The sequence below is a fragment of the Lytechinus variegatus genome, chromosome 1 (assembly GCF_018143015.1).
Source record: "Lytechinus variegatus isolate NC3 chromosome 1, Lvar_3.0, whole genome shotgun sequence".
Lineage (NCBI taxonomy): Eukaryota > Metazoa > Echinodermata > Echinoidea > Temnopleuroida > Toxopneustidae > Lytechinus > Lytechinus variegatus.
In genome coordinates, this window is record NC_054740.1 from 50371370 (window position 1) to 50386546 (window position 15177).

Sequence of the window (15177 nt, forward strand, 5' to 3'; positions counted from 1 at the left end):
TTTTGTTCACTATCCGAAAGCTTCTGTGGGAAACCGGTGAAAACACGTTTATCTCGTGAAATTATGGAAATACAAGCCTTATTTCAAATGACCAGAACTTTTTTATTTCTTGACCATTTTCTGTAATTGAGGTACCAAATTAAAGAGCAGATATTGAACTTTTCAGAAATGTGGTCTTCTTTTTGAAACCCAGATACCCCCCGCCAAATGAGTTTTTGGTATCCTTTCTTCAAATTGTTTTTGCTCACTCATGCGTGAATAAGAAATAACCTAAGTAAGATCAGATGAAAGAGGAGATTCTAAGCATTAAATTGGTAGGTAATTTGTCTATTCTATTTATGATTAAGTTATGACAAATGATCGCTAAATCTCGGTTTCGTTTATTCTGGGACGCACTGTATAGCCTACAAAAATTCCTTGCCCAAATACAAGTGATAAAATAATGTAGTCATTTGTCATGTAATATATTCTCTTAATAAAGTGGTATGAACAAACATTTTATGCGTCTTACACTTGAGTTCATTTTGATTACATTCAGATTTACTTGAATGTTTAAATTGTGTTTCAGTTTAATATATTATCAGTTTGATATACTTAAATATATTACAAACAATCTATTTCAGTATCAATCGTGTGAAATTAAACAATTATCATCAGTACAGTGAAAAGGGGAACTTAACGAAATGGAAAATTATATTGGTTGATCTGAGTGGAGAGGCTTGCGAGAAAAAAAAATGTTTGTGTAAGTGACAAGCCCCATAAGAATATGCCCGGAAAAAACGATTATTTTACCATGGAAGAACAACTATGGTAAGAAACTTAATATGTATAACGCTTGAACAAAAGGTTTTCTCAAGATTGTTCAATGAACGTAGTTTTGATATCCTAAAAACATTTTTCCAAGTTGTACTTTTGGGACAAATCAAAATTTAACATGAATATGATATGGTAAAGATTAAAGTAGCTTATTATCAGCATCAACTTTGCATTCAGTCTTTCAAACAAGCATTTAATACATGTGAACCATGAATACAAATGGACCTAAAAGGTTTCACTGAGGAACATCGCACGTTGTTCATGAATATTCCCATAATACATTTGCATTTTCTTGTTTATGATAATAGAACAGATACATTTCAATCCTTTTGAACAAAATTTCTATTAGAATGAACATAAATTCTATTTTGATCTTTGTGCCAGCTGGAGCTGAGGACATGTGGCACAAACTAATGTAAATGAAAATTCAATTCAGACATCTTCAGTACTTCAAGAGAGGCCTAAGTCTTTTATTAAGTCATTTACATTTCAAACGTCTTTTTATACATGTTTCTCCGCCCAACTTTTATATTTCTTACCCAGGATATCGAGGAGTAGCAGTGAAATAAAACCCATTATTTGCCAAAATTGGGGTTCACTGTTACGTTAAAAGTAAATACATATGTTTATCAGTTCATCGCGATGGTATTGAGTTGTACCGTGGTTGTGGAGGCGACAAGAAAAATAAACTAGAAAAAAATAGAGGCACAAAATGGCGTATGTGACGAAATGTGATGAAATCATTTCGCCATAGATTTTTGCTAAATGTTAAAAAGATAATATATAATTATAATCATATTCCATTTTTTTTCATTTCCTCCCCCCCCCCCCCATTTTTAGCAGAGGCTTGGTCGTGGAACTTAGGCCCTATTTCCTTTTACTTTTTTTGGGGGGGGGGCAGATTCCCCCAAGCAAGCCCCCATCAGAACGCTAGTGGGTTGGTGGTAGTGGGAATGGAAGAGATGTAGTGGTGGAGAACTGCTTCAAGTTCATCTATTGCACATGCATGTTCTTCATTCTTTACGTCCACTTTCATCCGTATATACCTTTATCAATCTTTGCTCAAATCATTTTTACATCTCCAAAGTATCTGGTGCTCATTCAAAGTGAAAGCTATTTTTAACATTCCCAATCTTGGGACATGCGTCACTGTCCAAATCCCTGAACTAAATTGTCCCATGCGCCTCCCGGTGGTGTGAGCATTTCTTCTGCAACAGAGGATGGCTAATTACGCCGCGGCTTATGGATTCAACTTTGCCCTTGCCCAGTAGTGGAATACCTGGGGTGAGCAAATTAACCATTGCCGGAGTCGCTAACTCGGATGATCTAACTGAATTGGCAAGAGTTACAGGAACAATCGGAAACTCAAGGTAACCCATACGTCAAACACCGGTGATTTTAGGCGGGATAGACGGAATATTGGGGAAAGATGTTCATCGCTCTCTTTCTCCCTCTCCTTGATGTTTGTTTTGGCGAGACTTTGAGATGGACGTTGTGCTTATTTTCCCGCCCGTGTTGGTTGCGAAAATCTACACGAATGATGCCGAGTGATTCGTGTGGTTTTTCTTTTTTCTTTTTGGCTGACGACTGAATTTGGTGCTGATGTGTGAAGTGGAATGTTTATGGATGTGTTTCGGTTTATTGCGATGATTAAACCGCTCCTGGAGATAAAGCCCCCTTTGTGCTTCATCGATTGATTACTTGGATATGAAGATCAGGTTCGTTCCATCATTGTTCGTGCTGCCGAGTCATCGGAAAGGTCGAAAAACTACATAGCTCCAATTTTACAAGATATATCTTTCACCCGAACCATTGAACAAATGTTATTTTCTGCATGGATGATAATGAACTCTCCTGAGACAAAAATATCCATATGATCTCCGTTTTCTGAAATGAATGAACAAGATCGTAACTGACGAAAATCAAATTCAACTAGCTCTATAGTGACGTCACTTGTACATTGAGTCGATAACAATCTCGAGACAATGGAAAGGGATACCCCTTCAGTGACTTAATGATATTCTCTTTCGAAAGTTTTAATTTGGCGGGAATCGATGACTTCGAATACGTAGATAGTTTCCGAACAAATTTCGTGTGTGCAAGCCGCTGATCTCACTGCAATATGATGCGAAAAGGTAGGTGAATGATTTCGTCTCTAACTAAAATAATTTTGTCTAATAACGTTTAATGTGAGTGATATGTCACTCTTTTGCATCCGTACCATTAATAAGTGCCCCAAAGGCCCAAAACCATGAATGATTCATGATAATTAAGGAGTAACTAGCAATCAACTACATGTCAAAAAAAAATCACGCTTAAAATGTTTTTTTTTTCCACGTGCTATACTTTGTCTATAATCCCCTGTGACAAGCTCCTAATCAACGATTTCTAGGTGCTTTTAGTGCAATAAAGACTACTAATAAACTTAATTGTTTCAGCTCGGGCTTTGCTCTCGCAATATTCTGTATAATGAGATATGTCCAGGAGATATCCTGTGCACGATTATGACATGTGCTTAAAACTTTAAAACTTTCGCATTATTTCGTTTAATATCATGTCCCGGAAACATGTTTAAGGTTCACAATTAAAAATCACGCTTATCAAAATGTCCCGGTCGCAAATTTGAGCTCTTATCAATTGTTAAATGTAAATGTTCCGGAGATAAGTTTCATGTTCACGATTTTAAAAATGTCAATTTTTCAGATCGAATTATCCAAAAATGTCTGCTCGCGCTTTGCGCTTGCACTATTAATTTATTGAGATACGTATTGAGTCCATGATTTCGGCAAATAGTCCCTAAAATGTCTCATTTTGAGGTCAATATGTTACAAACATTCAGCTAGCGTTTCGTGCTCGGATTATTTATTTAGTGAGATCATAATAATGAATTTCAAATCATACCGTACCACTTCAAATTTCCCTTTGACGGACTGAGCTATATTGTGTGTCCTATATATATGGCATTACTTGTGTCATATACGATCTAATTAAATATTTTATATGACTCGCTTTCGGGGGTAAATTTATTCTCAGTAATCATAGAGAAAGTTATATTGGGGGAATCAAAACTCGTATTTGTTAGTCATTTTAAGTTGAAAATATATAATATAGTTTTTGTTTAATTGCAGAAGGACCATCATCATGAACGTCGGAATCTGATGAATCTAAATCTTCATCATGCTTTGGGAGGTATGGCGTTTTTTCATGCGGTTTATTTCTCTGCAGAACATGCAGTTATAAAGTCAATCTTTTAATGGATTTGTTTCTGTTATCAAACTTCTAAAATTGTCAATAAAAATGTGTCAAATGTTGGTAGATATAAGACTACTTATTTTCAAAGTTTGAATTCAATGTTGAATGAAAAGAAAGCGTATTCTGTGAAATATTTCATTTCGTTTCCTTTTTTCATATTTTTCTTTTGATATTTCATTCAAATCAAAGAAGCAGCAACTATAACTATTAAATTATAGGCAACTGGGAAGTATGCAGATAACATGACATGGCGATACAAGATATAAAGTTAAAGATTGATTTAAGTCAAAGAAAATGATGGGACCTGAAAAAATAAAACCGTGGATCCTGGTGCGATCAACAAACAGTATCAAAATATAAATAAAAGATCGGGTCCTCGATTTATGTCTCTTCATCAACATAAACAATGATACTTTACCAAACCATTGGCTATAGTCTTCAAAGCCATCAAGCCACATCATCTTTGATATATAGATACGGCCCAAAATTGGGCCCTGAATACTGAAAGGGATATATTTGGAAGTTTTCTCTGGTGAAAATGAAAATTTTTAATCTTCGAAATTGTCTATAGGCAGATAAGACATCGTAGTGAACGGATGCTCGGATGTTTACGCGTACGAGAGAGTGTAGCAAGCAAGCGAGCAAGAAAATGCACCGTTATCCATTGAATATATGATTCTGAACACACACGGTGTAAATTAAAAAGGGAGCTCAAGTGAAATGCCGTTCGTGAGTTTATACCAGTGAAAATCAGCATGTTGAACCCACGAATCGATGTAAGAAATGCCAGGTAATAAGAGATGTCTTTGTGCTAGGCAGCATAACGACTAAACAAGAAAATTGATATTTTCACCAGTAAAGCTTAGCATTGTGAAGTTTGCTTACGTCAATGGTACCAAACAAGAGCGTTTCTTGGTATTAACATCAGACCTATAGGTCTATGGTATAACATTCCAAAACAGTGACTGTTGCCCGAATGTGACTGCAACGCACATATTTGGGCTACATTATACTCGAGACAATATATGCGAGAGAATAATGAAAGTAAAGAAAGTATAATCATGTCAAATATTATACACACATGACATTATAAATGCTTGGTGCATATTTCAAGAATAATTATACTAAAAAAGGACACTGAAGAAAGAGAGTGAAAGAAAAAGAGAGAGGGGAGACAGGACAGACAGAGCAGAGACAGAAGTTTAGGTGCGAAAGAATGTAAAATTGTTTTCGCTATGTCCCGTAGCTATAGGCATAAAATAGACCATGCACACATCATGGGGACTCACCTGTGAGCTTAAAGGGAAACACTGTCGGTCTGTCGTTTGACTTTTGACACAAAACTAAAAGGGAAGGCCTATGGTGCTACCGTGCTAGTATTGAAATTCTACTTCTACGTGCCTTGGTTGACTTATAGAAATGCAATTTAATGCAATCAACATTTTTTTTAAACAGATGAAAAAAAATCTTTTGGAGAGACCAATAATTATGAATTTATTTATTTAGTTATTTATTTAAATATATATTCAGGATGACGGCCATTGCTACACTATGGTATTTTAGGTGGTGAATTTTCGGCGTTGTGAACTATGATTTGCGAGAAAGCGCAGCGAGCGAAAATGTGATATTTTTCAATTTGATGAATAATTTCATTGTGAAATTTTCGCTAAAAATCTAATTGAATCAGTCCAAAATATAAAGAAAATTTGAAATTCCCTAAATCAGTTTTTGAAGAAAAAAAGAGGGGTAGATGCTTTCCGAAACCCGCCATCGTAATACTCCCGGCGGCAACGACAACATATAGAATAGAATAGAATTTATTGACTCTTACGACCCCCTTCTGGGGTATGAGAGTACAACACATTTACATGACATGATAATGATACAAAAGAAAATAATGTATACAAACATATGATAATAATACAGAAGAAAAATACCGAATACAGTGTACAAAAAAAACAACAACAACACTAAAATACAAATGTATAACAGTATGAAGATGTTCTAAACCTAGGCTATGCTAAACATGAATTTACAGTATCATACAGTGTGGCAAGCATGCTTCAAAAGTGGTGAAATCCACATGAAAGTTTATAAATACTTACAAAAACTATATAAATAGCCTAACTATCTAACAGGTCATAACTTCTATTTTGTACATTTACATAAGAGAAATGTAATTTGGCTTGTTAAATTCATGCAGACATATTTCTAGGTAATGATAACGAAAATCTAGAGCTGGAGTTTGTTTTGAATATCACTGTTTACATTGTAGATGTTGTACAAGTCGTTCTTGTATACGTTGCTTCTAGACTACTGGAATATTGTAATTGCTTGGAAATGCGAAAGGGAATTGTCCAGTCTCGGATCATTCAAATAGTTCGTGCTGTTTAAACGTTAATTGATTTTATTGATAAGTCCAACAGTTTGCTTGGATGAAGAAAGGGTAAGACACTGCAAACACAATCATTAATCTAACACCAGCCCGGTAAGGCCGGTATCTAAAACTAGAATTACCTGTTAAGAATCAAATCAATGTTGTTTTAACACTGATTGGTGTTGTTTAAACGCTCATCTGGAGTATTCCCAAAGAAAAACTGGTGTTTGCTTTAACACTTCTCTGGCATGTATGGTCTTTCCCTGTATTGATATCGGGCTGGTTTTAAATTAACAAAGCTCTTTTGCAGTGTATAACATAACCCTATCTAGGCCGGGGTGCCCCCCCCCCCTCAACGATCCGCGCGAATTCTTTTTTACCGCGCCGCTCGCTGACTTTTTATTTTCAAGTCTTGCGCAACTTTTGAGACCAATTTTGCATTACCCGGGTACGTGGTTCCGACATTACGAAACATTATGTAAGTGCATGTCAGACCAAAAATTGCTCAAAAATGTGATTTTGTGTACAAAGTCAATGTAAATTGTGTTTTCAACCAAAATCATAACTGTATGTTTATATTTAGTTTTGCTGGTCTAAATGTATTTATTTTATGCTTTTTATGATCTCAGAAGTGTCCCCAACAAATTTCATTGAAAAATTAATGAAAAACAAAAGGTAAGAAATAATTGCAAAAAAAAAATATGATACAAAAATAAGAAAATGATTTGATATCGCAATTTTGTTCATGTACACTTGCAATAAAGAACACCACAAAGAGTTTCTATACCAAAAATTAGAACATTTGGAGCTGTATTTGGGGAGTTAGAGGAAAAAGTATGATTTCGCATACTAATTACACATAAATTAGCATAATCACTTAATAGCAGTTCGCATGAAATAAATTACTATACAGTTTTGTAGATTATGTCCCAGACAGCTCACGTGCCAATTTTCGGCGCGATCGCGCGGTCGACGGCCGAGATCTCAAGGGGGAGGGCCTGGGAGGCCCCACCCCCCCCCCCCGGCCACATGAACTCCCAAAATACCCCGGCCTAGATAGGGTTAAAAGGAACTGACGAGCCTCGATGCCAATATCTTAACCTGAACATCGTAGATGGCTAGTCCCGTTGGTGTATGGACTTTTTTGAGGGGCTTGGGGCTCTCGCTCCCCCCCCAAAAAAATCAACGATTAAGAAAAAAAAAGACAAAAAAGGAAAGAACATGAATGGTAGAATAATAAAATATGATGTTCTTTTCTGAATATTTCATATGACAAAATCTATCACAATTTTGTAATAAGAATGCCAAAATTCTTTAACTTTTTATAAATTTTGCCCGATACGCCATTTCTAAATTCCTCAAAAATTTTAACTCATTTCGCCACTGCTAGTCCCTTTAAAACATGAAGGAGCAGGCATGTCAATGTCAATTTGGAGCCCCTGTCTGACCTGTGGTGAAACTGTTGCCTGCTTGGGTGTCCCAGTCATATCAAAGAAACCAAACCCACCCGTGGTATATTGAAAAATAACGTAATAGTTGTAAATCAGTCTGGATCAGTTTGTTGAGTGTGACTGCGACATGGCAATGATCATCCTCCGCACGTCTGACATAAGAACTTTGGAACAACAACTGTCTGGCACAGGCCACAAAATGCAAGTTCAAACTTTTTTTTTATAACATGACTAAATCACAGTCAGCTTGTGTGTACCTCAAGGTCTTCCCGGAAACAAGAAAACTCGTATTTATTTAATTGGTTCAAATCATCTTTTAACATGACTAAACGATTGTCAGCGTATACACATGAAAATCGTCCCGGAAACAGGAAAATATTATTTGTTTCTTAAATTCAAAACCTTTCGAAAGATGATTAAAGAACTGTCAGCTTATTACATGTCAAGAACAAATTCAATACATCATAATCAAATATTAACCGCTTATCTCACCAAACATGCCAAACGTACACAATGTTGTCGGGTCCAAGCTGAACAAATTCACCAAACCCCTTGCAGATTTTTTTTTTTTTTTAGCAGTACGTTAACCGCAAATCCCACAATTTTCACTTTAGATCACGTTTTTTTTAACTCTTTCTTTTATTATTCTTAAGTGTTTTTTCAATCTTCCAGTGACATAATGAAATAGCATTCTGTATGTAGTGTAATTACTTAAAATGAGAGTGGGCGAAGCGAGTGGAAAAAAAACAAACAAATGACTGTCAGCGTATGAAGATCGTCCCGGAAACAGGAAAGTGTTTTTTTTTCTTGTATTCAAAACCGATTTAAAAGAAGATTAAAGAACTGTCATCTTATTTCATGTCAAGATTGTCCCAGAAACAAGAAGAAAATAAATATTAACCGCCTATCTCACTAACCGTACACATTGTTGTCAGGTCCAAGCTGAACAAATTCACCAAACCCCTTACTGATGATTTCTTATTTTAAGCAGTTAACCTCAAATCACACAATTTTCTTTTATTATTCTACACTCTAAAAACATCGAGTAAAAAAATACCCAATTTTGGGTTAAAAGGGAACATGCATGTTTGCTGGGTATTTTTCCCTCCAATATTGGGTAAAATGCATGTTTTAAAGGGGAATGAAACCTTTGGAACAAATAGGCTAGTGTAGAAACAGAAAAATCAAATAATAAGAATAAAGAAAGTTTGAGAAAAATTTGACAAATAGTGAGAAAGTTATGAGCATTTGAATATTGCAATCACTAATGCTATGGAGATCCTCACATTGGCAGTGCGACAAGGATGTGTGATGTCACGGATGAACAACTTTTCCTTTGGTGGACTATAAAATACCCTCAAAATGTCTCTTTTTGCTTTTTCTTATGATGATACAAACTCTTTATCCATGATGTATTCTTAAAAAATATGTATTACATGCCCTCATGTAGAAAGAATGTATGATTTATGGATAGATGTGATTAAAGAGGCAATTCAAGTGAAATATATACTAAAGTAATGGGGAGAGTTGTTCACAAGTGACATCACACATCTTTGTCGCATTGCCAATTTGCTATCTCCATAGCATTAGTGATCGCAATATTCAAATGCTCATAACTTTCTCATTATTTGTCCGATTTTTTTCAAACTTTCGTTGATCTGTTTCTTTGATTTTTTTTGTTTTCACACAAGCTATCTTGTTTCAATGGTTTCATTCTCCTTTAAGGGTAAACGTCAACGCAACATATTGCGTAAAATTTACTGATATCTTTTTGCCCAACAAACATACATGTTCCCACTTTACCCAATATTGGATAAGTTTTATTAAGTGAAAAGTGTGTTTTCTATCTTCCAGTGGCACATGAGCTAACATTCTGTATGTAGTATAATTACTGAAAATGAGAGCGAGTGAACAAAAAACGACATCTTTTTCTCCATGCACTGTGATTTTGTCCGAAATCTGAGGAGCGTTTCATGAACAGGATGAAGGAACTTGTCGAATGTGTTTTCCCGCATTTTTTCCCCAGAAGCCACCCGGTAGGAAATGTGCTTCCCAATTAATCAATATCACAGAAATTTGTCGGATCTGATAACTTGTCGGACGACATTTACGTTGAAGAACCGCCACCGAAAAACATTCAGTCGATAGTTTTATCGATAAAAAGGGTTTGAATTTTTATATTTTATACCAAAAGTTAAACCACTTCAACAAACGCAAACAACTATCACTAAATTTGCCTTTTTCACTATTAGATTTTTCATTCGTCACCTTAAGACTAGCCGAGTCCGATTTAAAAATGACAAACGTGGTGACAAGGATCACCAGATGGTATTAACACAAGGCAAGATTGTCCAAAAATGTTTTTTGTAAAGAAAATAAGTGATCTACAAAATGTCAAAATATGCAATCGTAAAATTATATATCAAACGAGATACCATTATTTTCATGACTGTTTTATCGACCGCTTAATTTTTTCAAATGAAAATGAATTAATAAATTAATAATTGGCAACTTGAACAAAATCAGTTAAAAAATAAGAAGTTAAGGCATTTTAAAAAAAATATTTCTGTGAAGCAGTTGTGATCATATTACCATGGTTGTACTTCGAAAGCTAGAACCCCACTTCGTTGCATTTTGATAATGAAATTACAGTCATTAAAATTTTCTACTCCAATAAATCTGGATTGACTCCGAAATAATCAGGATAATGTATAAGGTCATGATTTTGTTGCAGGGAGATATTATTTACTAACAAGCGTAAAAATGGGTTTCAAACAATTATTAAAGGGAAAGATCATCCTAAGATTTTTTAGTTTTGGTAAAAAAATAGAAGAAAAAAACATTGTTAAAGGTTTGAGGAAAATCAAATAAAGATTAAGAGAGTTATTACAACTTTAAGTCTTGGGTTTGTGACGTCATAAACGAGTATTTAGCTGCCCGATATGTTATGTAATATACATTTGCATAAATTTCAAAATTTTGATGGTTCTTGATGATATATTTTTGTTTTCTTTTTAGGAAAGGGTGTGAAATAATTTGCCTATTGATAATTGAAGGTACAATAATTTAAACCATTTTCATTTTTCTGTGAAAATGACATTTCATTGATTTTTTTACCATACGATATGTAGAAAAACTTATCGTATATGACGTCACAAATGAAATGATTAAAATCATACATATATCATTTGATGGATGTTTCTCAAACCTTCGGCAATTTTTTAAATATTTGTTTCTGCTATTTTTCAATAAACTTTTTGTCAGGGTGTGCTTCCCCCTTTAATACACAAGACGAAGTGTTGGAATGCGGCACTATCGACCTGTACACTCCTTGCCTAACTATGCAGGGAGACTATAGGTTCCACCACAATAATGCAACATTTGCTAAGTGTGTTATTTTTTATGCGATTTCTATTTATTTTTTCAATTTATTTGATTAAGCTATTTTTATTCATTTCGTCTCCATAGCACTTATGAGTACCCCGATGACGGAACGCAGATTTTTCGGGGAGGGGGGGGGTCGGGCAAGAGGCATACAAACTATCGAAGACATTCTCTGCAGCCCCTCCCCTCCCTCCGCCCCCTCCCTGCGTTATAACCTCAAACTGATCTCCCAATTTCGGTGAGACTCTCCCTCGAATTTCTTCACATTGCATCACGTAATTATATATAGGTTATTGTTGATCAATGCTGACAAGCTTAATCATGTTAGAGCTTACGATCCCTTCAAACGACAAGTCAATCCCCCCCCCCAAAAAAAAAGTTTTACTTTGAATAGAAAGTCAAGCATTGAATATCACTGTTTTATGAATTCAAATATTTTGTTTAAAAAATAGATGAATAATACGCAAAAATTGTAATAATAGGCAAAGAAGATTTATTCATCATTTCTTATGAGGGTCATTTATCATACTTATCGCTATTTAATAATTCGAAATTGCGTTCGTTATCCTTGAACTTTAGAAGGGTCACTAGCAATATACACTTCGGGTCACTAATCATAACTACCATAATTCATAATCGTATAAGAATTTACGCCAAAATTAATGGTATTACCAATTAAGGTTGATCAAATAGCATTCAAACTAGGGCAATCTATGTTTTTTTATTAAATGATCCGTAATATAAACAACTTTCTTTCCTGTGACAGTGTGATGCAGGCTCCGGAACCATTTACTGAATGGTTTTTCCTTATCTTTTAATGTTTTCGTGGGGGTTTATCAAATGATTCCTCAATCATACGATAAAGTCTGAAGTTACGAGTCCATTGTTATTGCTATGTCAGTCAATCAAGGCAGTAACCTTTTCAGATGGAAACGGAATTTGTGCTAAAGGAAGAAAAACAATAATTTAGTCTGGGAACATGAATTACCATTGACTCATCTTTCTGAGCACATTTGGTCTGAACTTTAAAATAATATCTATGTCTCAGGAAACGTCTATCAGCTTGTCTAAGGCCCCCTCGAGAACGCCCCTTTCGAAAACGCCCCTCCGGTACTATAATCTACCCTTTTCAACCAAGATAAATAAAATGACAAAATATAGGTGTACATTTTTAAAAAATATGAGCTTACACGTAAAGTAGCTGCTGACGCTTCTACACAATGGAAAGGCTTCCAATGTATATACGATATAAATAAATATATAAATATGATTAAAACATAAATGAATAGTAATTTACCGGGGCTTATAGACATTTCTCAACCATACAAGTGTAATTTTGATGTAATTTAGTTCATGGGTCGGACACTACCATTCGGGTTTAGGGGGGTTGCGCTCCACCCCCCCCCCCCTTGGAAAAGCTGTTTTTTATGAAGAAACATTCTGACTGATTTTGTCCACTAGATGCTAATTTTGAAAAAGCAGAAAAGCTGATACAAGCTCCTGTCATATCGAAAAATAATAGAGTTCATGGGGGACACAGCTATAAACACCCTCAAAAATGGGAACGCATCATGCTCCATAAGAAAAAAAAATCAAATTCCCTGGTCACGAGGTATATAGAGGAGAGGGTGGGTCTCATATTGTGTTAGTGGGCATATCGGGTGGGTGTTTCATAAAGCTGTTTTTAAGTTAAGAGCGACTTTAAGAACGACTGGTGAACCTTTCTTACGCGTTAAATCATCGCCAATGAACATCTTGGTGTTATCCCACTTACCATAAGAAAGGATGACCAGTCGTTCTTAAAGTTGCTCTTAAGTTACGAACTGCTTTACGAAACGGCCCCTGGTGATCATGAAGAGATAGAGAGCAGTTGGATGGGGAGTCTTTTTCCGTCAGCCTATGTCACCTGAAAAAATTCTTTAGTTTTGATTGCCTGAAAACCACATGGGTATGACTCTTGTAATAATAAACGTTTGATAATGCTTGATAACCTGTCAATGATGATATCTGTCATAAAACAGTCCCCGGTTTATCATGCTGATGCCAATGGTTGTGACGTATAACCCGAGTGAACCTTTTATTTAATCAAGGAGTATATGCGGATGTTTCGATTCATTGTATGGAACAGTTACTAATAGTCCAGGAAATAGAAAATTGACTAAACCTTGTTTTTTCATACATGCAATATTTGTTGATGGTTTCTTGTCAATTCGAGGGTGTTGATTACGAATCTGAATGATGCCACTCGTGTAACCTTGAGCATTTTCCGCAAATTGGCAAAATCCAATATGGCCGCCAAAATATATGTAAATTACCCATGAAATCACAAAATTGTCTTCACAATGGCTATGAAATGCATGAAATTGTGTGGCAGGAGTGGAATACTTTCTTTAAAAAAATGATTTTTGACAAAATATTTATTTCCTGGGTATTCAAAATGGCCGCCATAGGCCTCTGTATACTCTATTATTTACAAAATTAATAGGGAAAACTAATTTTCAAAATGAGCACTAAACTGCAAGAAATCGTGATATATGAACGACATACTGTAAGCAAATCATCATTACTAACGAGATATATCATTTATTATGTCATGTATGGGAAAATTACTGTATTTTTATATTTAAATTAGACGCCACTGGCCCAAACAGCATTATGTACAATGGCAATGGGGGCCAAAAAATTCAAAAGAATGAGCACTAAAATGTATATTATTAAGATAAACAAGTGGAATACTGACTAAAAACATAATTGTTGACGAAATATATTATTTGATATGCCATGTATGTGATAAATGTTGTATTTTGATATTCAATATGGCTGCCAAAGACCCTAAGCGTATTATGTACAATGAGAAAGAGGACCAAAGAAATCACAAGAGTGAGCACTAAAATGCATATATATGTGATAAAGTAATGGGATACTGTCTAAAAAAAACATATTTTTAACGAAATATATCAAATTATCATATATCATATCATAAGGTTACACGAGTGGCATCATTCAGATTCGTAATCAGCACCCTCGAATTGACTAGAAACCATCAAAAAATATTGTTTATATGAAAAAAAAACAAGGTTAGCCTCTTCTATCCAGGTGGGTGTTTCATAAAGCTGTTCGTAAGTTAAGAGCGACTTTAAGAACGACTGGTGATCCTTTCTTATGATCAATGGTATACTTATATTAGCAATGGTTTAGCGCGTTAGGGATCACCAGTCGTTCTTAAAGTCGCTCTTAACTTACGAACAGCTTTATGAAATGGCCCCCTGGACTATAAGTGGCTAGTTCTCATTTAGTATAGAAAGGTAGATGACAAGATAAAACATTGCATTGTCCATCAAAGTAGTCCTCTGATAACTTGGTCGATCCTGAGTGTAAGCAGGCACGAAATTTGCGTGGCTGTACGTTACACGGAAAGATTAAGCAGACACGTATACTCATATCCTTTAGTAGGGAAATGCCTCTCGAATTCAAAATTTCGTGCCTGTAATTACATTAAGGATGAACCGATAACTAAATAACCTCTATTACAATGCTAGATATAAACTTCCATTTCTATTTTTGTTTCTCCCTGGATGCATATAGCGCCCTCTACAGGTATTGGTGATCATGGCAACATACTCTCTCATTTTCTCTCTCGTCTATGTCACCCTCATTTACAAACCGACCGGAGAATTGACCGAACCCGCCTCCAACGACCGATCACGTTCCATGCGACAAAAGCTTGAATCCCGACGAAAACATGGAAACAACAATCCAATCTTGGGGACAAACTCAACATCGAATTCAGACCCGATTCCTCAGAAAGTCAAACCGGCTCCTGAGAAGTTTCGCAGGGCTCAGCATGAGGGATATATTGACATATTGTCAGGGGAGGTAATGAATTGAAGAGTTGAT

General features: G+C 35.4%; 1 protein-coding gene across 1 annotated transcript in view; it reads left to right on the forward strand.

The window, feature by feature from the left end:
- Positions 1-2560: 2560 nt before the first annotated feature.
- The window catches only part of LOC121415798 (alpha-N-acetylgalactosaminide alpha-2,6-sialyltransferase 3-like), a 30197-nt gene continuing 17580 nt past the window's right edge, over positions 2561-15177 (forward strand). The window contains exons 1-3 of the mRNA XM_041609132.1: positions 2561-2951; positions 3945-4005; positions 14866-15156. Of these exons, the coding sequence (XP_041465066.1) occupies positions 3994-4005; positions 14866-15156 (303 nt within the window). The 5' untranslated portion in view covers positions 2561-2951; positions 3945-3993. The remainder of the gene's footprint in view (positions 2952-3944; positions 4006-14865; positions 15157-15177) is intronic.